We start from the raw sequence: 21,851 nt of genomic DNA on the forward strand, positions 1-21,851 counted from the left end.
GTAGCATTATATTGGCATTAAATATGCAGCAGGGACAAATTTTAATTTTCTTTTTTTTTTTCTACGTTTAAAAAAATGACAAATAAATGTATCTTGTGCCTTGTGCCTTAAAGTCACTTTGTTTTAGAGGGAAATTAAACATATTTTCATCTATTAATCTGTCTTTTAATTTAGGCAATCTATTTTTATTATATCTTGATCCAGCTTTTTATTATTATCATAAATATTTCATGTTTACTGTTTTTGCTACATCACTATCTTCTTTTAAATCACTTTTGGAGACTTATTCTTATCAAAAGGCATTCCCATAATTACTTTTTAAAGGATTGGACTGCATTTAAGTCTTGCATTGCTGTGGTTGATTTTAAATTCAACCATTGTTTTTATATTTTTCTTTTGTGTCGAACATATATATTTGACGTGATTTTATGTGTAAAGCACTTTGTAACATTGGTTTTGACATATGCTAGAAAAATACACTTTATTATTATCATATATTTTGTTATTGTATTTTTTCCAATATGTTTTTTTGTTTAGCCCTCAGATAACCTGAATGTGTAACCCATATGAGGCGCAGTAGAGTCAACTACTTCCAGTTTAGCACTCAGCTAACTTAAACAGGGATAAAATGATTAAATTTTCTAGGCTCTCAAAATGCTATCGGACTGGATGGATCAAATCTCAGTAGTGAAACAAGTCATTCCTCAGGGGTTGTGAAGCACTGATTTACAGAACATCTCTTTCATGATGTACATTTATGAGAAAAAAGCCTTTTTGGGCCCAATAGCACGGGGGACCCAAAAGTTGTAGTTCCACTGTTTGGCCGACACGAAAACTGGCTTCAAATCTTGACATAATCCCTGGAGGCCTGAGAGATACTGAAATATAGTGGAACATGGAAACATGGACCAATCAGAGCAGACTGGGCTTTTTTCGGGAGTGGGACTTACAGAGACAGATGCTAAAACAGAGCGCCTCAGACAGAGGGTGATTACAGGTGATCCAGCAAAGACAGTATGAGGAAAATTAAGTGTTTTTTTGACCACAAAAGCATGCACACATATCCTAGTAGAAACCCCAAATACAAGTATAAATATGGCAATGAGCACAATAGGTCCCCTTTAAAGCTCTGATTATACAAGTTTGCATAACACTATAGGAGATGTCCCTGAGGGTAAAAACACATCTGATCTGCTCCCCAGCAGCTCAGGACCGTTGGGCCTGTTGGGGAATGCATGCAGCTATAATTTACTCATACTAATGTGACACTCCAGTTATCAAGAAAAACAGCAGTAAAGAGTGCACAAATGTGGGAAAACTTGTTTTGTGTGTGTGTGTGTGTTTGTGTGTTCGAAGGTCAGTGGGGGCCTAAATAGTGACATTTAAATTCTTTTGAAACTAATGTGCAGTTCTGACCTGTACGGTAAACACCCAGACTTACAGCTCTGTCAGATGTTATGCTGCTGGAGAGGTGATGTCCCCTTGATCTCTCTGAGCTCCCCTGCAGCTCAGGAGGGTTGGGTTTCTTGGGGATTGTATGACAGCTATAATTTGCTCACGCCATGTGACACTCCAATTATCAAGAAAAACAATAATAAAGAGCACTCAAATGTGGAAAAACTGCTTTCCAAGGTTAAATGCTTGAGGGTGATACCAAAACAGAGAGAAATAGGTCGTGTGAGATGGGAATGTGATAAAAAACATTTTTTAAAAAAATTAAAATAACAAAATAACTGACTTTTGGACATTTAGTGTCAGTCAGCTGAGACTAAATATCTGTATCCTTAGAACAGATGTTTTTCTACACTTCAAGAAGCAGATTCAATCAAAAACATCCTAAATCATCATCATCCAGTGTTAAATATCTGCCTGAAGTGAATAACTCCAGTAATTTGAAAGCTGTGTGTCATTTGTCATGTCCTGGCAGATGCAACATTCCTCTTCTATCCTGTTTATCCTGTCTGTCATAACCTTCAAAAACACTAAACCAGATGTTATCTTAAGCAAATTTAGTGCTGTGGGAATTTAACCTGTGACAGCTTGTGCTGAGGTGATGACATGAACAAATGAAATGTTTAAAATGTGGTTAAACCTGGTAAAGCTATTTGCAACTTTATTTTGTTTTCAATAAACAAAGTTTGTAATTATATTCATTCATTCATTCATTTTCTGTAACCGCTTGTCCTCGCAAGGGTCACGGGGGGGCTGGAGCCAATCCCGGCTGTCATTGGGTGGAAGGCAGGTACACCATGGACAGGGCCGATGTGATTATATTTTTATCATTATTATTATTAATATTATTATCAGTAGTAATAGTGGTAGTATTGTTATTATGAACACAATTTAAAATGCATAAATGAGCCACACTGTTGCAGTGAGTATGTTTATTTATTGTCATGAACATGCCTTATTTTCAATCCTTTCAATCATCCTGGTGCTGCAAAAACATGTATACGTTCCTAAGTGTTGCTTTTTTCAGTGTTATTACACTCTTCATAAATGATAACTAAATATGTTTTCTTTTCATAACTCTCTTACTTAATTTGGTTCTTAGTTTGTGGTGAATACTGTATATAAATATTTGCAAAATTTGTGAGCTTCGGGGGGTTTTAAAGATGGAAATCTTGTGTAGGACTGAAAAGGCTCAGAGACAAAGATATAAAGTGAGAAGTATTAACTGCATTGGTTATTTGAATGTTTTCAAGGCATTTATTGACAAAAATATTGAATTACACCAGTTTTATCCCGCAAAACTTGTCATATTGTCCAACTAAAGCATACAGTTCAGCACTAGCTGCTATAGTGCTGATGAAGTTGAGACAAGTTTGTGTAGCACATTTCAGCAACGAGGTAATTCAAAGCGCTTAATAAAAAAACACTGAAAGCAGAGAGACAAGGTGCAAAAAAGGGCATTTACATACAGTTAAAAACCCCATTTAAAAGCTAGAGTAGTAAACAAAAACAAGATAAAATACTGTATATTAGGACAGCTATAGAATATAAGGATAAAAGTTACAAGAAATGAAGATGTATTTGATGTAATAAAAGTCTTCAGCCTTGATTTTAAAAAATAACTTTTGTGTTTATTGCATTGAACTGCAGAGCACTGTGCCTCTGTTGACTAGAGTTTTTGTTTCAGCACTTTAAGTTGCAGCACAAACCACAATTGTGTTTCTTTTCTCTTGAATCGAGCTCCTGCTTCCTGTAACCAAACATTAATGGATTAAAGGAAACTGATTAAAAGCTGCAGGAGACACAGAAAACTACTTATCTTCCCCTGCAGCCGAAGCCTGAGCGGACCTGCACGCTGAGAGATTAACCGCTGCTTATGGCTTTATGTAACACAACAATGTCCTGCACACATGTTCACATCAACATACAGATTTACGGGAATAAAACTGCACGGAGCTGCACACTCACACATGCGCAGTGTTTGAAGGACTGGGAGTTCCAGTTCAGCTTTGACGTAAAAACATGCACAGGGAGGTCAGAGGTCACTCACAGAGCAGCAGCCAGACACAGATTCAGGTTTTTGCTCAGAGTCACCTGAGCATACGCATGAGCTGTATCACCTACCACCATCCGCATAACCCCGTACATTTAGACACAGTGAATCCTAAATTCCTACATTAATATGTGATTTCAGTAAGGTGACCAGAATCAGATACCTGAGCGCTTTTTATGTGTTTACTACATTTCCTTTCGGTAAAGGAGGTGACAGTGTGGAACATAAGCTGCAGCATCTAGTGCCAAGAAGTCATTTAACCGAACGACAACGTCTATAACAGAGGAAGAAGAATCACCCCAGGAAAAACGTGAGGGCTGAAAGGCATGCATCTGAGCAGCTAGCTTTACACATCACTCTGCCACCTTGCAGTCAGAGCAGAAGAAGCAAGGACACTGAAACAATCTTTCAAATTTAAAAATGTGCTGCTTTTCTTTGTCATATATGAATAAAAACTGAATATTGTTTTGCTTTTTGACTGATGACTGGATACAATAAAGACCACCTTGACCTCTTGAGAGTTATAATTGTAACTATGTTGTAATAATTTATAGACGAGGCAGTAAATCATTTAGCAAAGGCAATAACTGGCAGATTGATAAAGCAAAAAGCCCTTTTTTATTGACGCGTTTTGATCTGTAAAACTGAATTTCAGTCAACTCTTGTCAGAGAAAGTGCTCCAAGTTAAACTGTTTTCTTGCAATAAAACAGCACCCTCTTCCGGTGAACTGTGAGAAATGCAGAAACGCAGGGATGGAATTCAATAGTCAACTTCGATGATAAGCCAAACCATGAAAACCTCTGACAGCAGAACATTGTAACAAGATGATTATTGTCATTGACTTTACCTGTCAGTGGTTTTTATGTTAAGGCTGATCGGTGTAAAATCAACTGGAGAAAATCATCTGCATGCAGGATATCTGCATTAATAAATACATACCCTAAAACTTTGGATTGCAAAATGTTGTATAGAGCAGTAGTTCTCTGTCTTTTTGGCTAGTGATCCCTTCAAGTGAAGCAGTATCTGCTTATGAGCTATTTTTGCATTATTTCTTTTTTAGTATTTTCTCCTAGTTTTATCTATAAAAAAAAATGAACAAGGAAAAAGAACATAGGTCAGAGGAACAGTAACTCCAGACGCCTCTGCAACCTCCAGGTTAGACACCATTGGCACTCGGAGTAAATTGAAACTTGTCCCTGTTGAAAATGAAGACAAGTTGGAGACCTTCTTTATAAAGTGTGTATTTACATTGTTCACTGTTGGTTAAATATTAGAAAATCTTATTAACGGTTCTTGTGATATTTTACACTTTCATATGTTGTCTTATAAAAAAGTGAAGTAAATATAATATTCATACATCGATGGCTGAGATGTTTGCATTGTCACCACTTCAGTTTACAAATTAAGGTATTTTCTGTTACCAATTATGTACAATGTATAAATACATTAATTAAAGATAACTTTAATCTCCAAATGAACCTTATGTGATATGAACCAACATAATCCCACTTGTAAATTAAGACTCAGATTTCGTTAAAAAAAAGTGTCTCGAAGTTTTCCGAAAGCAGAAAAAAAAAGAAAAATAAGAAAACTTCAGTCTTTTGTGTTTCACTTGGTTAATAAAAATAACACTATGTAATAATAAACAAATTAAAATACCATAAAAAATGCAGAGAACACAGACGTCTACAGATTATAAATACATTTTCACATGACAGAGTGGCAATAATGACTTAAAATTACAAATAACTACATTTTTAACAAGCATAAAGCTTTTTATAGCCGGACTTGGCCTTCATCCCCCATCAGTCTGCATATAAAACATTTTGCATTTCCTGCTTAAAACCACTGACTCTGTAACACAGGTAAAACTTATCTTGTAGGGAAATAAATAGAAAGAATGTGGAAACTGTCTATAAATGAGGTAAGCATCTGATAAAGGAAAACAAAAAGCGCAAACACTGTGGGAACGGTCCTTTTTTTGTGTGTTTTTTATCAAATTGCAGCTGTTGTAGGACTCAACTTGTTTATATGAAACACATGTACAAGTTTGAGTCCAGCTCCTAACTTTGTATCGTCTTTCATCATATTTCTTGGCGCTCTCCACTGAGTATTGTCCATTAAAGAATAACTTCCATCAAAATAAACTTTCTTCAGGGCTTTCCCACGGTTTTCAGGGTAGTTTGACTCCTCTGAGCTGCAGAAGCTCACCTCAAAACACAGCTGGAGTTGAGGCTCGGTCACACAATGTTCCCACATAATACTGCTGTGATAAAACTCAGTATTAAACACGGTAGAACATTAAATAAGGCAGCATGTGGAATACAAAAATGAAAGCACTCTGTGTTAAAAAACAATCTGTCACATCCTGTGCCTACTCCTCTTAATTTAGTCTTCATTCGTCCTTCATGTTCACCAACAAATACTGTGTTAGCACTTGTTTTTCCAGCTGTAAATCACTACTTTATAGCAGGCAGCAGAAGACACTTTGTGTAAACTGGTTGCATCACATGACCACCAAGTGGTTCCTTTATGTCTCTGGGACGCAAAAGGAAAGTTGAGGTTGAGATTTTGATCAGATCTTAATTTTTTTTCCCGCTGTTTCAAAACCTGGTGTACTTTGTTGGCTCAAAGGAGGTCCCACAGAAGTTTTAAAGAGTAACAGCATTAAAGGTGCAGTCAGCGATTCTATCCCAATACACTTTTTTGCAAAATTTAACAAAGATACGCTTATGGTCCGCCAGATGTCCACTGAGTGTATGTGCTGAAAAAAACTAGGTGTTTATACACAATCCTGGCTCTTTAAATGGGAAACACTGGAAGTGGCTCAGAGCAGCCATGAATATAGAAGGAGAAAGGCAGTTGGAGCAAAAAGGATGGTAAAACAGAAGGAGCGCTGATGGGAGGGTTGTATTTGTTTTGGTGTTGAATTCAAATATCAACAATCTTCATCCAGAAGCAAAGACTCCGCCTTTAAGAAGTCGAGTTCCAACTTTAAATTTTCCACTTTCAGGCGGTCATCAGCTCTACTCCACCTTCCAGATGGCGATCTTGCCGTCGTGTTTACCAGCTCCGCTGAGGACGTAGCGATCCTCCGCAGAGCAGAGCGCTGTCACCCTGTCATTGTGGCCGTGAAGCTCCTTCAGGACTTGATGGCGTTCTGTCTCCAGGATGTAAATCTTCCCTTTGGCAGAGCTGCGGCCAACTCCGCCGACCCACACCTGGAGAGAAAAAGACATTTTTTTTAGAAAAATTGAAAAATTATGTCAGGGCTCAAGCTGTTTTCCACTAAAAATACTGGTGCTCCCTACTGAAACATTTCAGGAGCACCTCTTAAATTAATGTTCAAAGCTATACATTCATATTTTTTTCTGTTTAATTTCTATTACTGATAAATGCTGTGGTAATAAACAGAACATTTACAGAAATAAGCATGTGCTCTTTTATTTTAAAGGAAAAAGTCACAAACTATCACAAACTTACGTTTGATGGTGTTTTCTGGGGACATAAATGAAATTAATGTTTACACCTCAAGTATTTCGAAATGTAGACATTTCAAGGTTCACAAATGCAGAACTTTAATTCAGGCAATTTTCCAAATTAATATTGTTTATGGTGTCAGGTTTTTCCTTCATTAAAATGTTTTCAAGATTTTTTTTCCAGCAGCCCAAAATCAAAAAATAAAGTAATTTGCCCTCAAAATTTGATTTGTTCTTATATAATAGAGGTCTTTTATACTTCCTATGAATATTTTGCAAGTTGCAATGGTGCTTCTTGCAGAGGCACTGTCAACAAAAATGGTCCTAAAATGGGACTAAATAGACACACTTTGGAGCCCTTATTCTAGTTTTCTTTCATGTTACATACATGATGATGATGCATTTGTAGATGCTAATAAAGTGTTTTATGAATGTGTGCATCAGTGCTGTATATTAACCTGGTTTTTAACTTTGATCATGCAGTAACATCCGGCGCAGTCCTGTAGGGCCACGCGGTGATACGGTTTGGCGATGTCCTTTATGTGCCAAATACACACTTCTGCTGAGTCCGCACAAATGCTCCAAAGCTCCTCCTTCTAACACATACACAAGCACACAGAGGAGAAAGGGTCAAATAAAACACCACAACACACCAATGTAGAGACTGACAGACAAACTGTGTGCATGCGTGTGTGTGTGTGCATACATGCATGCATGTATGTGCGTGTGTGCATGCGTGTGTGCGTGGTACCTCAGGTAACAGCAGTATTGAGCTGAATGTGGCTGTTGATCCTTTTTGTTGCTCTGGTAAATTAAGACGATGTTTCAATGAGCCGTTCCTCCACACCTCCATTATGTTGTCCCTGGAGCCTGAGAGAAAGACAAAAATAAAAAGAGAGATTGTTCAATTATTTAATTTTAAATCGGCAACTCATCAAAGTTTTCTGTTGTAATGCTCAAACGAGGCGAGTGTGAAACTTACAGCACCAGAGAGTCCCGTTACAGCTGTAGACGGACTGCAGACGATCGCAGGAGAGGCGAAAGTGCCTCTTCACCTGAGTTTTTAGTAACACAAAAATCTTAGTTATGAAGAGAAACATTTTGGTTTGAAACAGAAAAATAACTAGATAAGCCTTTGACCTACTATGACCGTACATAATATGCACTTCTATTTAGCACTCGAGAAAAAGAATCATGTATGATGAAGAATCTGACCTGTAGTGTCGAGACGTCCCACACCATGACACTTCCCTCAGCACTGCAGGAGTACGCCACTTTTTGGCTAAAGAACATTGGATCACTTTGCATGTCACTCTGACTCAGAAATGATTTACATGAACGTCTGTATCTCTCTCTCTTCAGCTCAGTTCAATTTACAACAATTCAATTAACCAGCATCAAAGTTCAGAAACAAAATTGCAAAAGTATGAAGTTACAACACTGATGTACAATTTAAAACTACATTTAAATCATGAACATCATCAAAAGGTCACTTTAATGATACGAAATAAGCAGTGATGCATAACAAAGTGCGCTGATATTTTAAAAAAAGGAATTTAAAATAATGCGTGTCAAAGTTTTGTGACAGGATCTGATGCATTTTTTGTCAGTTGATGTGTGTGTATGTGTTTACCCGTATTTGTCCATGTCGAGCGCCAGTCCGGTGACCTCTGCTCTGTGTTCAGTCAGCTGTCTGTTACAGACCATGGCCACCATGCTGATGATGTAGATGACAGAGTCCTCGGAGCCCATCCACACCTGGTCCTTATCGACTCCCAGCATGCAGTTCTGAAAACAGAGACGGAAAAACACATTGCTGAACAGAAGTTGCAACTAGAACATAACAACTGGGCATCTACAGATATGAGAGAGTTATTGGTTTGACTAAATATGTAAACATTCAGGGACAATTTTGGGATGAATATAGCGAATTCCTAAAATATTTTGAAATGGGGGCCAAAGGAAGGCTGTTGAGAGGAGACAAGATAAGTACTCAAATGAGAACTACATAAATGCTATTTACTTAAAAAGTTAATTAATTGGGGCGTCCAGTGGCTTAGTGGATAAAGCAGGCACCCCATGAATAATGGCACTGTCCTATCCGCAGCGGCCACAGGCTCGAGTCCAACTCACAGACCCTTGCTGCATGTCATCCCCTCTCTCTTACCCCTTCACACTGTTGATCTGTCCTATCTAATAAAGGCAAAAATGCCCAAAAATAATCTTTAAAAAAAAAAAGGTTAATTAGTTAACTGACAGTTTTTTGATAGATTTATAATTTTTACAGCAAAACATGCCAAATTTCTGGTTCTGTCTTCTACATGTTGAGGATTTGTCGCTGTTCTTCACTGCTAGTTGGACAAATGGAGTTGAGAAAGGTCAACGCACTGTAAGTATGGAAAAAACATACATGCCAATTTGCTTGTCTTTTCTCAAGGTGCACTAAGTTAAGCTCTCTGGGCCACCAAACATTTAGTTGTTTTTTTTTTACATTTTATAGACCAAACAAGTCGCTGATTTATCGAGAAAATAACAAGCAGAAGGGTTTATGGTGAATATAATTGTTCATTATAGAAAGAAAGGATTATCTACAGTAGGACAGTTCCTTTCTCTGCAGATCTCTGCTTCCAACAGGTAAGTGAAGCAGGTATAGAGTAGATCAGTGTATGCATAATTACAAGCATTATATTGAGCTTGGTTTATACAGAAAGTGCTGTGTGTGGGAGGAAATTTGTTGTGCTATTCTTAACTTCTCCACTAGGTGGCAACATTGTCTGAAACTGTACTGACACACTGCCCACTCAGCACCAGCACATCTAATCTTAACGTTAATGTTTCTACGTTTATAAAGTTTTTCTCTTTAATTGATCATTATGAAGTAAATGTTAACTGCATAATGTAACTGCTATAGAAAGATGAAAAAAGTGAAAAGTTGGTTGCAGTTGTAAAAAAAAAATTTTTTAAAAACCCACAGATTTAAAAATTGACTGTCCACAAAATTTAACTACCATTTTTCAATGCTATTTTAATCACTGATCATACCGCAAGTAATAGAAGAGCGTGGGCCAGATGTTTAATGCAACCTGGGAATGAACTATGTGCAAAGACTGTGGTTGAGTCCAGAAAAAAACATACATACATACATACATACACACACACACACACACACACACACACACACACACACACACAGCAGTTAACATATTTCATGTGACTGTGACCTGCATGCTTGGTGTGGAGGTCAGTGATTAGCACAGAGCCTTAAAACTTTACACTCATCCTTAACTTCTCCAAAAGAGCTCTGAGGAACTCCAGCCAATTTTCACTTGTTTATATTTTGATAAGAAAATGTTGTGGCCATAGGGGGAACCAAAACTATTCAAAACACACCGTGCAGTTTTCTAAAACATGCACTGCAAGTATGAAGATAATACGGACACAGTGAAGCATAAAGGAATATAAACCTGAGGAAAACAGTTTTATCTGTATCTGATGTCAGTGGCATGCATGTGCTGCTGCTGATTCTGTCCACTGATGTGAAGAAGAAGAAGAACATATTGCCAAGTGTTTGCATTTATTTATAAGAGAACTACCGAAGCAATAAGTTCACAACATTAAGAATTCCAAAAGTATTAGCTAGCATCAACTTTTATCTTACTGTGAGCAATAAATATATGTATACATGTAGAGGATGAAAAATTTAAAAATTAGCTAATTTAAGCTTCTTCTTTCTCTGTTTATTTCAGCATTTATTTAGTCTTTTACTTATTTATTTTAAAACATTTTCTTAATGATTTATTCCTGTATTTATACATTTATTGATTTATTGACTGATTGATTTATCATACTTGGGTCTGTTTTTATCCTCCACAAATATATGCATGTTTTTCTGTAAACCTTTTTTTGTATTAAAACAATGCCAAAGTCCTCAAATACATCCATGTTTCACGTCTTTGTCTTACCACAAACGGCTTGTAAATAAACTTTGTCTTAAACAAATATTGGCTAAAAATTGTGAAAAAGAGATACAAACTAAAATACTTGAAGAGGTGTAACCCTGAGAAATTATGTTTACTTCAACCAAATCACAAACTTCAAGAGACTTTTGAAAAAAAAAAATGAATTGAATTTTTTTCAGAAATCAAAATTAGTGTGAGTGTAGCGTCTGTGTGATTTCTTTACCAGTCTTGCATTCCCAACATGGCACGTGTGTGTGAGGGACCAGCTGGAGGCATCAAACACCATCACCTTCCCAACACTCACAGACACCCATAACTGACCTGAAACACACACGCAGCATTTGTCAGTTATTTCTCAATTCCTTATCACAAACTCGTGGCCTACAGCTGGCCATGTTTACTCCTCCAGGAGGCCCAGAAGGAAAATGAGAATATCAACTGACAGTTTGAATGGAAACACTTCATGTTCATGTCTCCACCCAGGCTTCACCTAACGGTCAGTTTTGCTCCAACGTATTCAGCGTTATTTAAAAGCACCTCTGGCGGAAAGAAAAAGTAACATCCTGTATTTCATAGCAGGAGGGGCGGAGAGGGACAGTGGGACATAGAGGGGAGAGAGAGTGGAATAGAGAGGGTGTGGAGAGGAGAAGGAGAGAGGGGAGAGGAGTAGGAGTGCACTGGACACATGCCAGGAATTCAATTCAGTGACCTATATTCAAACCAGAGAGCCAGAGCGAGGCGGAGAGGGAGGACTTGAATAGCCAGATTTGTTCTTTTCACCAACAGAAATCTGAGTGCTGACTGCTATAGAGGAACTGAAACGTGTCTGTATATGAGAGCATCACTGAGTATGACTGTGCATGAGTGTGTTAGTGCTGGGGGTCAGTCTGCCGCCAGCCGGGCAACTAAGTGGCCCCAGATGGCCGGCCCACTGAAGGCTTTGTAGTTCTTTTTAAGCCGTCTTCCTGCCACGTAATGCACCAGTTTGTCTGTCCTGGTGTAATGAAGCCACAGGCCTGAATACAAAGGCTAAACAACAGTAAACAAGTCTAGTGTTTTAAGGTCAGATGTGATGACTGGGAATACCACATGGGTGACAGATTAAGAGAGAAAACACGTAAGGTGCCTTAGTTAAGTTTTGGGCTACTGAAAACTGCCAGAAGAGCCTTAATGCTCCTCTTACACGTAATTTTGTTCCAGTGACTGAAACTCTACTGCAAGGATAAATAACATTTTTTTAAAGGATGCTCCCTCACTTGGTATTTTTATGATACTGGAGAGAGCGCTATTTAACATATAATAATCCTAAAATCTCCTATAAGTGTTTAAATGCGTTAAAATCTGGTGACCAATCATATCTTAGCTGGAAGTTTCTGCATTCATGATGTTACTTGAGTTATTTATTCAGGTTTACTTTTAATCTGTCACTGGTCTATAAATTTTGATATCAGTATAAAAGGTATAGCTATTAGTCATTTCAGTATCTAAATTAACTCACTTCCACTTTTCAAATACTTTGGGCTCTTTGGCTCTCAGCAATCAACAAGAATCAGATATTTACCTGCTCAAAAGATTCTGACAAAATTCAGGGTAAATGTATCACCAAATGAAAACTGCATTGCCTCTATCAGTATCTAATCTCATACTTTTGTTAAATTTTAATCAGTAATAACTGAGTGCATTTTGGCAAAGGTATAGTGCATTTTTCATTTAAAAAACAGTGAACAAAAACATTTCAAGTGATATTCATCAGTCAAAGTCAAAGATTTGAAACATCAGTCTGAAACCACTCAGTCAACTGAAGTTTTTCAAGCCAAGGAGTTGCTTTTTTCTGTCAGTCAGTTTGCAGTGTACCTCTAGGGATGTTTTGGCTGCTCACTCAGGCTCCAAGACAACGTTATCGTCCGTCTCCTGCTGGGAATTGGTGAATTTACAGCTCACAGCAACTAATTATGATACAGTCTCTTTATTTGATAACTAGTGAAAGCAAAAAACCCTGTTTCACATTTCTTGTTTACTATATTATGTGAACATCGCTGAAACCCTGAACACCCCGCCAAACCCCATTCAAACTCTCAAACTGTATATGGGAAAAGAGGAACAAACCGTAAAATATTTGTACTGAGCAGCCAAATCTGATTCAACTGACATAATTGCCATAACTCCCATTGGAAAGTCTGGATTGTACAGTATATTGAGAAGATATACTGTACAATCCTTGAGGAGAGGCTTCCCACCACATAAATTCTTAAATGTCTATCTGACTTCCTATTTGCAGATTTCCTGTAAAGGAAACCGGAGGAGGAAGTGCTGTTGAGACACTTTATGAGCAGCTTTATGACGGCCTGTCTTTTTAAGCTGGAGTGAAACAGAGTGAGTAAAAGGTGATAACAAAGCAAAGGTCATGTGTGTGTATTTGCCAGTAAGTGTATATGTCAGTGACCGTGTGTTGGTGACATAGTTGAAAATGTGGATTGTGAAACTCCCCTGAGAGAAACCGGACACGCATCATCGCTGTGATAGTAAGAAGACTGAAGGGACTGCTTAGTTACACCCCATTCCCACCAAAATTAACGCATGCACATGAGATTTTCAAATACTTGTAAACCCACTTAATATGAGCGACTGTCTACATTCCCATGGCCAGTGAACTCACTGCTTTAGCACACATGTCTGCCTTTCTGTCAGCTGGTGTTTGTGTGGGGGGGTTGTTTTGTTGGTGTGCCCATGCAACATCACAGACAGGCAGGATAACGGGTAAACAGCAGACAGCAGAAGGAACAGAGGTCTTTGAAAACTTTTTAGTGGCCTCTTCTTTTTACATATCTATAACTTATTCAGTCTCTCTTTCAAGCTCGGTGCAGACGAACTAGGAATAATGTTTGAGTGCAGCTTGGGAGGAGACGGACAGTAATTAGTGACGGCACGTCATTGCATCTCGCCGGTTAAGGAGCTGAAATTACAGCACTGACTCGGGTGCTGTGTTCCCATCAATGACAATTAGACCTGTAGGCAATAAAAACCTGTCTCTACTGCAGAGCCATCTGATCCGGGTGTGAATGCAGATCGTACACATTCTCATTGCATTAAAAAGCCAGATGTTAGCGGGTGTTAGCAGTTTTTTTGTGCAGTGAGAATGAGGCTTTTACAGTTTGTACCTGGTGTGTACAGAAGCACATCTACAGCCTGAGGTGCAGCGAGCTCCAGCGAGGGGTTGATTTTGTGCTTCAGCGTCTCTGCGGTTGTCTTGGGAACCATCATCGGCACTAGAGACACACAAAGCACTGTTATAGAGAGGTAACCAAACTTTTGCAGGTGGTGAATACACAAACAAGCACAAAAAAACCCAAACAGCCATAAAAATCCCAACATAGCCTCTGATGAGTCATTATGTACTACTGAGGAACTTGTAGTTTCCAAATGATCTCAAACCACTCTTAACTGAGGGTCTTCAGTATGCAAATTACAACCAAACCCAAGTCATTTACCTGGTTATTAGTGTATCAGAGAAGCAAACAAAACTGAATCAACACAAACTAAATCTATGATGACAAAAAGGGCAGGCTTAATCATGCTCTAGATGGTAAGCAAACAAGACAGAATCTAAAACAATAATCATCACTACCTTCCATCTTGATGCGGTCAAAGTGAGCCAGCTTCGACGCAGCGTAGATGGCTTTACTGCTCTGAAGGCTGCCCACGACTGCATCCATTAACAAGGCGTTGGTCAGAGCCTGCTGCATGTACTGGGGGTCCTGGAATCAAAGAGCCATTATGTAAACTTCATAAAGGCATAAAAGATCATTTCTGGGTGGATTTATAGTCAAATAGATGTTCCCTCCATGACTGAAAGATTACATATATAAAAATATATTGAAAAAACATGAAGATGGACACTCTCTGTAGAAAAATGGATATTAGGGTGTGAAAAGTGGTAATGACACACTTTTAAATGTAAACAGGCTTTGATAAGAGCATACACTACAGAGGTAATCTTTTTTTCCTTCATTTCTCAAGTAGATTCACATTTGTACATTTTTTACATAAATAAACAGCTATGATTATTGACTGAATTTGATTTAGTGTTTTAAAAAACACAGTACAGCAGTTTGTAACAGTCATTATGGGGCCATGCTTTATCGATTCTCGTGATGAGGGCGGCTTCACCACAGGTGCTTTCCCGTGCGTTTTTGTTTTCTGTCTCCATCACAAGGAGCCTTGGCTGTTTCTCGTTGTTTGAGTTGACTACGTAGCCTGATGAACACAAAGTTTAACTGCAGCCTTTTGTCATAAGCTTTGAGGAGACAACATTTTTTCCATATATTGAATTTTAAATGTGCATGGAGCACAAACCTTAGGTCACCAGCTTGAAGCAGATGGGTTACCACCAGGCATACCATCATGCAAGAAAGTAAAAAAATGAATATATATATATAAAAAAGAATGGCTTTAGTTTTAATTCAAAGACCCAAAATGAAAACTGTAAGCTGACTACTTGATTTATAAAAGTCAATAATTGAATTTTTTAACAGCATTTGTATACAGGGTTCCCACACATTTTTACTAATGTTTTTTTTTTTGTTTATTTCCAAGACTTTTCAATAACTTTTTTTATTGTATTTCACCTAATTTTCATGAAAAACAGCATTTTCCTGTTGCACTCTTGATGTGATAGCACAGGTTTTTCCCCCAAAAGGCTCACAGTTTCGGCAATGACGCAAAGCCGGTCTGTTACGTTTGTTTCACACACGCAACGCAGCATTCAATTTCAAATTAGTTATACAAAGAACATACTTTGCATAATATTAGATACGTTTTGGGATTTTTATAAACATTTTTTACAACAATAGCCAAAACAATGTATATTCAAAACCTTCTGTTTATTCCAAATAATTTCTAATTTCATGACTTTTTCAGGAATTTCATGACTGGAGACCCTGTATAGGGAAGACTCTGTCCCGAGCTGTGATTATTATAAGCAGTTTTTACTGTACATTATCTATGGGTCCTAAAAAAGACGCAAATTCACAACAAAAAGTATAATATGTCTGATTATTTGGTTTAAATCTTGGTATAATACAGCTAGATTTCTTGACAAAACTCCTGCTTATCCGCCTCGCCAGACAAGACTGATGTCAGTCTACACTCATAACATACTACAGTACAGAAAATATGAAAGAGAGAAAAGAGAGTAAAAACGAGACAGAAATGAGAGTGAGAGATGTAACAGTAACAAGATCTGGTTTCAGAAAGGAAACCCTCTGTCTCCATTCAAGTGTTTGTGAACGCCCTAAGGAATTCAACCACACCTACCAAAGGTCACTGAAGTTCACAATGACTGGCATGCACACTCTTACACACACACACACACACACACACACACACACACACACACACACACACACACACACACACACAGAGAAACTTAGATAAAGGCAAGCTATGAGCAATAAATGCACATGATTACTCCACAAATTAGCTTTTATTCTCGTGCATTCATTCCTCTTAGATCCAGTTCCCCATCTCTTCCCTACATGTACAGTACACCTTCATACCGGCTTACACATACTCACATACAGCCTTCAGCTTTACCTTGTGTTGGTCAGCCATGTTACGTCCGGCCCACATCTCTTTGACCATCAGGTTCCACAGCTCTGTCTCTGTTTTCAAATTGGCTTCAAATGCCTCCTTCCTGCCCCGAACACGCAGCTTCAGGCTGGGGATTCGCAGGAGCAGAAAGGGAGCTGATGACACTTTCACCTCCTGCAGAAAGGAGGATAGAGGAAGACAGGATGTAGATCACTATACAGAATCAACATACACTGAAAGTGTTGCTCTGACAGCCTTTTTAGGCTTCTAGTCCTGACAGAGAGCACTTTTTTCGAACTCTTTCTTCTGTCATGTGTAAACACTCTCTCAAATCAAAAGGTCTCACCTCTAAATCTCTGTATTGTGCCACCTCCACGTATCCCGGTCGTCCGTCGGTCAGCAGGAAGAGCCGTCTCTGAGTCATGGCGATCTTCCCCACGCCACGGCTCGTCTTGACAGAGGAGGACAGCTTGAAGACGCACTCGCTTGGCTCGATGTGCTCTAAGACGGAAGCTGGCAAGCACACCTGAAAATCACATAAAAGCCAGTCAGCTGATTCCACTGACTTGTCAACTCATCAAGGAAAATCTTTTCAACAAAACAGGGTTTCATTTTATTGACCTTAATGTTAAAGGATGTATTAATATACTAATGTATCACTATGCATTACTACAGCAAAACAATTTGTGAAATTGCACCAGAATGTGGATTTAACAACCTTAACAGTTTATAATAATAACAATAATTTGAAATAATTAATTAAATTGATTAAAAAAAAACTGCACCTATATAAGCTCTCTTGTCCTTTTACTTACCAAAAAAAACTGATTTAAAAAAACCATAGTTATACAGTGTGCAGTGAAGATAAAGTCAATTGGTATTATTAATTAAAGGTTTCTGTACACTGTTGACTCTTAATTACAGTCGAATTTAATCATAGCTCACATACTGCATTATGGTTTGAGCTGCATAGTTTCTTAGATCTTATTAAGATTCTTTCTTCCTTTCCTTATCATCAACAGATTTTTCCAGCAACACAAAACATGATTTATTTGAATCTGTCAAGACTCCCGATTCTCTATCAGACATATCAGATATAGGGGATATTGGCTGTGAATTACTGTCAAACTGTAACACAGTCTTTATCTCTTAAAAACTGAATATTGAAATAAACTAAATTAATACGAGCTCTAAGTTACTGATGTTTCCTAACACTGTTTGTACTCCTGTAAGCAAAGGTAAAATAATCTTAGAATTTCAATTATGATCAGCTGACAAGTGAAAAATTGTTGATTTTCCCCTTATACGTCACACGACTCATTGCACTCTGTGAAAAGACCTGTAACTGAGTGTATGTTCAACATTTGGGCCTTAAAGTTGTATGTTACAAGTAAAACCTGCACACAGACCTCCTGTGCCTCCGCCTCAGTCTCCTTCCAGATGGTGTAGAAGACTCGAAACAACTCTGGACCAACCTGCTTCTGATGACCTGCAATAAACAAACACGCACTTTCAACATTAAGTCTCCAGCATTACTGCTTCAGCAGAGCCAGACTTGGGACACTAAATTTAGACACTATATTTTCATCTTCATTTACCTGGAAATGGTTGACTGAGCAACATGGAAATGCTTGGCTTCATACTGTCTCTCACACACACAAAGATCTGGCAACAGCTATTTTTCTATGCAGTCTAATCTGCCAGCATGGCTGCAGAGTCAACAGTTGGGGGTTGTCGTCCTCGCTGTACATTACAACAATGACTACATACAGCTCACAGTCTGTGCACTCTCCCGTAACCAACCAACCTCCCATACATACACAGCCCTCTGCTAATGGCCACTGAGCAACAGTACAGCTCAGTGAAGGGCACAGTTTAATAGAATTTTTTTTTCTTTTATCAAATTTTCACTCAGTTTCATTAGGGCTCAAAATAAACAAAGCAGGACAATTACTTCATATTGTCCACAGTCTCAGCTGACCTCTGTCTAAATATCCCTCTACAATGACTTAATGAAACCAAATTAAAGTGATTTGTGAGGTAGGGTACTCTCTAGTGGGACTTTAGAGCCGATTGCATCAAAAACTCATTATCTCTTTCACCACTGCAGGCCAAAAGAGGACAGGAAAACTTTATGTTTGCTCATTACACCCGGCAGGATGCGAATTCTTCTTTTTCCAATAACATAATATGGAGGGAAAGATAAGCCTGCACTCCAACCTTTCTTCCTGAAAGAACGATTTCCAGCAGGCAATTTTGGCCAAAATCTCAGCTTTTGAAAAAGTACCCCATCTCCCCCTCACCCAACTCCCAAAACAAATATTCCTCATTAGTCAGTCCATAGCTTTCTTATGACTCAAATATCTTGTCCTTCTTGTTTACATGCCTTTACCAATCCAAGATCACAGGAATGTTGTCAGGTCACTGCGGCTCTCCTGCTGGCTTGCTGGCACGACCTTGCTACTGGCTGCTCCTAATTTTGATAATGTATAAACTCAATTTCGTGTTTAATTCTACTCTGTGCAAGAGCATCCTCTAAAATGTAAACTAAAGGGATTAATAGCAAAATACTGTATGCAGCTATTTTCATCAGAATGCTTAATGTCGTGTGTGTCAAAGTCTTTTCCTCCATTAATATGTGTTTATCGCATTAGACAGTGATTGGCTGTCACATTACTGATGTATTTACTATAGCTCGCCCAGTGTACATTTAAATCTCTGATATTAGGGAAGTGGACAGACATCCTACAATACAGGAATGGGAAAACACCTCCCTAGTGACAAACTTTGTGCAGAAACAAGTCAGTAACATCAAGGTCCAACATTTTAGGGGATGTGAACATAGGAACAGATTTTTGACTAGGGGGTCCTTAACTTTTCAATTAACCATTAGCCAACAGCTAGATGCCCATAAATGACCACTGGAGCCCTGGTTACACCCAAAACAGCAAACAGCCCTGCATGACAAACTCTCTTTCTTCAAGAAGTGGTGAGGTAATGATTAACCCGAGGAATAAATGTTTGCCTGGAAAAAGGGGGAGGGAGGGAGGGGTGTGTGTGTATGTGTGTGTGTGCGTGTGCGTGCGTGCATGCGTGCGTGCGTGCATGCATGCGTGCCTGCTGAGGCAGTGAAAGACGCCTTGGAGTTGAGAAAAGTTTTTCAGGAATGACTGCTTGATCAAAAAAATGGGGGAAAAAAGTCTGAGTTGCTCACACAAATTTGCATTTACAGTACATAATATGAATTTTACTGTATAAACACGCACGTACATGTACACATATGCAGTATATTACACTACTTACCCACAGTGAGAGCGTCAAAGAGTCTATTTATGGTTCCTTGGTCTTTTACGATGCCGGACTCCTGGATACATTTCACAAACTCCTCCAGCTGCATGTATTTTTTTGGCAGCTGGAAGCGCTTCACAGCACCTTCCTCGTGCCCTTCGCTGTTGCGTTCACGTTCCCGCTCCTGGTCCCTTTTGACCCGACTGATGAGGCGTTTCAATTCTGATCGTCTGTCTGCCTGTGGAGAGATTCTGTCGATTACTATTACAGTGCTAACTCTATGCGGTTATAATCATTAGAATCGTCATACAAGTTCTGACACAGCCACTGTATGGTTACTTTAATTCATCGTGACCAATATATACGATCAGGTGCAATTGATGCAATCTAGATAAGTACATCCAGATATCACCATTTACAATTAGTAGAATAAAACAGTGTCCTCATTCATGATGGACTGACCTGTTGCCGTTCAGCTTCTGGCAGAGAGTCAACCAGCGACTTAACCATCTGAGAAGGGAAGATATCCGAGTCAGTCTTATAAAGACTCTGGAAGTCCTCCAGTGCATCCAGACGCCTGTTGGACACAGTGTTTACCAAACCCCGCAGGTAGTGGTACCTGGAAAGACAGATAAACAGGTGGAGTAAAATGTCTGACAGGTATGTCTGTCTCAGAAAACCATGTTTTGGAGCTCTGGAGCCCGAAGGACTCAAGTCAGACATTTCTCTGCTCTCATTAGCATCGCAATACATGTCTTTCAGTTTAAATAAAGGCAGTGATTTTTAAGGTTTCTGTTATTCTGCGGTAATTTTGTTTGTATAATTATTTGTTACTAAACATCGTTTTTGGTGTGTTTTATACATGTTCCAATCCTAAGGGAATTGGTTGAACAATCTTATTTATGATTGATTGAAGTCTTATTTATGCATTTTTTTGTGAAATATTAGCTATCAACAATTTTTTTAATTGTGGATAAATTACTGGCCATGGCTTTCAACGCCTTACAAAGCATTGTGAAAACAAACAAAAAAACTAACAAATATCCAAATCTGAAAACTGAAAACCAAATACCTATCAAACAAACAAATATCTGGATAGTCACACATTCGGGTCCAGCTCTATTTGCAAGGATCATTCACTTTTCTACAAGTCAGTTTTTTTTACTCAAGATGTAAATAATCTGTGAGGAACTTTATTTATTTGCATTAAAAAGGTTTTGATCTGGTTCAATGAGTTAGGTTATTTTAATGAGTGTCAAACTTAGCCCAGAACAATTCTCCAGTGAATTTCTAAATTACTCACACAGAATAATACAGTCACGCACCACAGCGTGAATGTTTAAAGAAATGTCTCAAATCATGGAAACATGACTTGTTTTTTCTAGTTTACTGTAAGACCTATGACTCAGCAGGAAATCTGACAGAAAAGTCTCAGACAAACAGAGTAGAAAATAGTAAATTTGTTTCTCTGAGATTTGCATGAACAGATTTGAGGTTTAAACAGAAGCTAAAGCAAACAAGTCCTAATTTAAGTGAGCAAATCAGGCAATATCTTTTTTTTTTTTATCTCATATTAAATTTCTGAGAAGATGGTTAGTGAGGGAGTCACCATCTAGAATTCATGGTTCAGGGAATAAAACTTAATATTAATCTGAGTGGGTCACATGCAAACACTGTACAAGTAATATTTATATGCTGTATCAGCATTTCTTGATAATGAAACAATTTAAAGTTTATTCAGATATTAAATATTGAACTTTTTTTCAGGTGAATAATAAACAGTGCAAATCCTCACAGTACCTGGCCAGCAGAGCAGACTCCTCAGCTGGTGTCGCATTAATGGCCTTCCCCAGGGAAGAAACCATGTCAGAATAATAGTTCTGGACGTAATGATAGGCCAGCGGAGGAGGGAATTCTGGGAGGCGGAAAACCTTCACTGCTTTCTGATGAAACTTCAACCCTGGAAGGTGACAGAGTACTTTTTAAATAGTTTAGACTCTTAACTGACTTGTGCTTTCTATTCATCTATT

General features: G+C 38.3%; 1 protein-coding gene across 1 annotated transcript in view; it reads right to left on the reverse strand.

Annotated features, from left to right (window-relative positions):
- Positions 1-5,184: 5,184 nt before the first annotated feature.
- The window catches only part of dennd3a (DENN/MADD domain containing 3a), a 29,148-nt gene continuing 12,481 nt past the window's right edge, over positions 5,185-21,851 (reverse strand). Inside the window, exons 16-30 of the mRNA XM_042506965.1 lie at positions 21,622-21,781; positions 20,284-20,440; positions 19,837-20,059; positions 17,943-18,022; positions 16,880-17,059; positions 16,537-16,707; positions 14,570-14,699; positions 14,103-14,210; positions 11,168-11,265; positions 8,619-8,773; positions 8,201-8,267; positions 7,968-8,040; positions 7,737-7,855; positions 7,444-7,581; positions 5,185-6,727 (exon numbers count right to left, since the gene is read on the reverse strand). Of these exons, the coding sequence (XP_042362899.1) occupies positions 6,533-6,727; positions 7,444-7,581; positions 7,737-7,855; positions 7,968-8,040; positions 8,201-8,267; positions 8,619-8,773; positions 11,168-11,265; positions 14,103-14,210; positions 14,570-14,699; positions 16,537-16,707; positions 16,880-17,059; positions 17,943-18,022; positions 19,837-20,059; positions 20,284-20,440; positions 21,622-21,781 (2,054 nt within the window). The 3' untranslated portion in view covers positions 5,185-6,532. The remainder of the gene's footprint in view (positions 6,728-7,443; positions 7,582-7,736; positions 7,856-7,967; positions 8,041-8,200; positions 8,268-8,618; positions 8,774-11,167; positions 11,266-14,102; positions 14,211-14,569; positions 14,700-16,536; positions 16,708-16,879; positions 17,060-17,942; positions 18,023-19,836; positions 20,060-20,283; positions 20,441-21,621; positions 21,782-21,851) is intronic.

Source organism: Plectropomus leopardus, chromosome 18 (assembly GCF_008729295.1).
Source record: "Plectropomus leopardus isolate mb chromosome 18, YSFRI_Pleo_2.0, whole genome shotgun sequence".
In the NCBI taxonomy this organism is placed as follows: Eukaryota; Metazoa; Chordata; class Actinopteri; order Perciformes; family Serranidae; genus Plectropomus; species Plectropomus leopardus.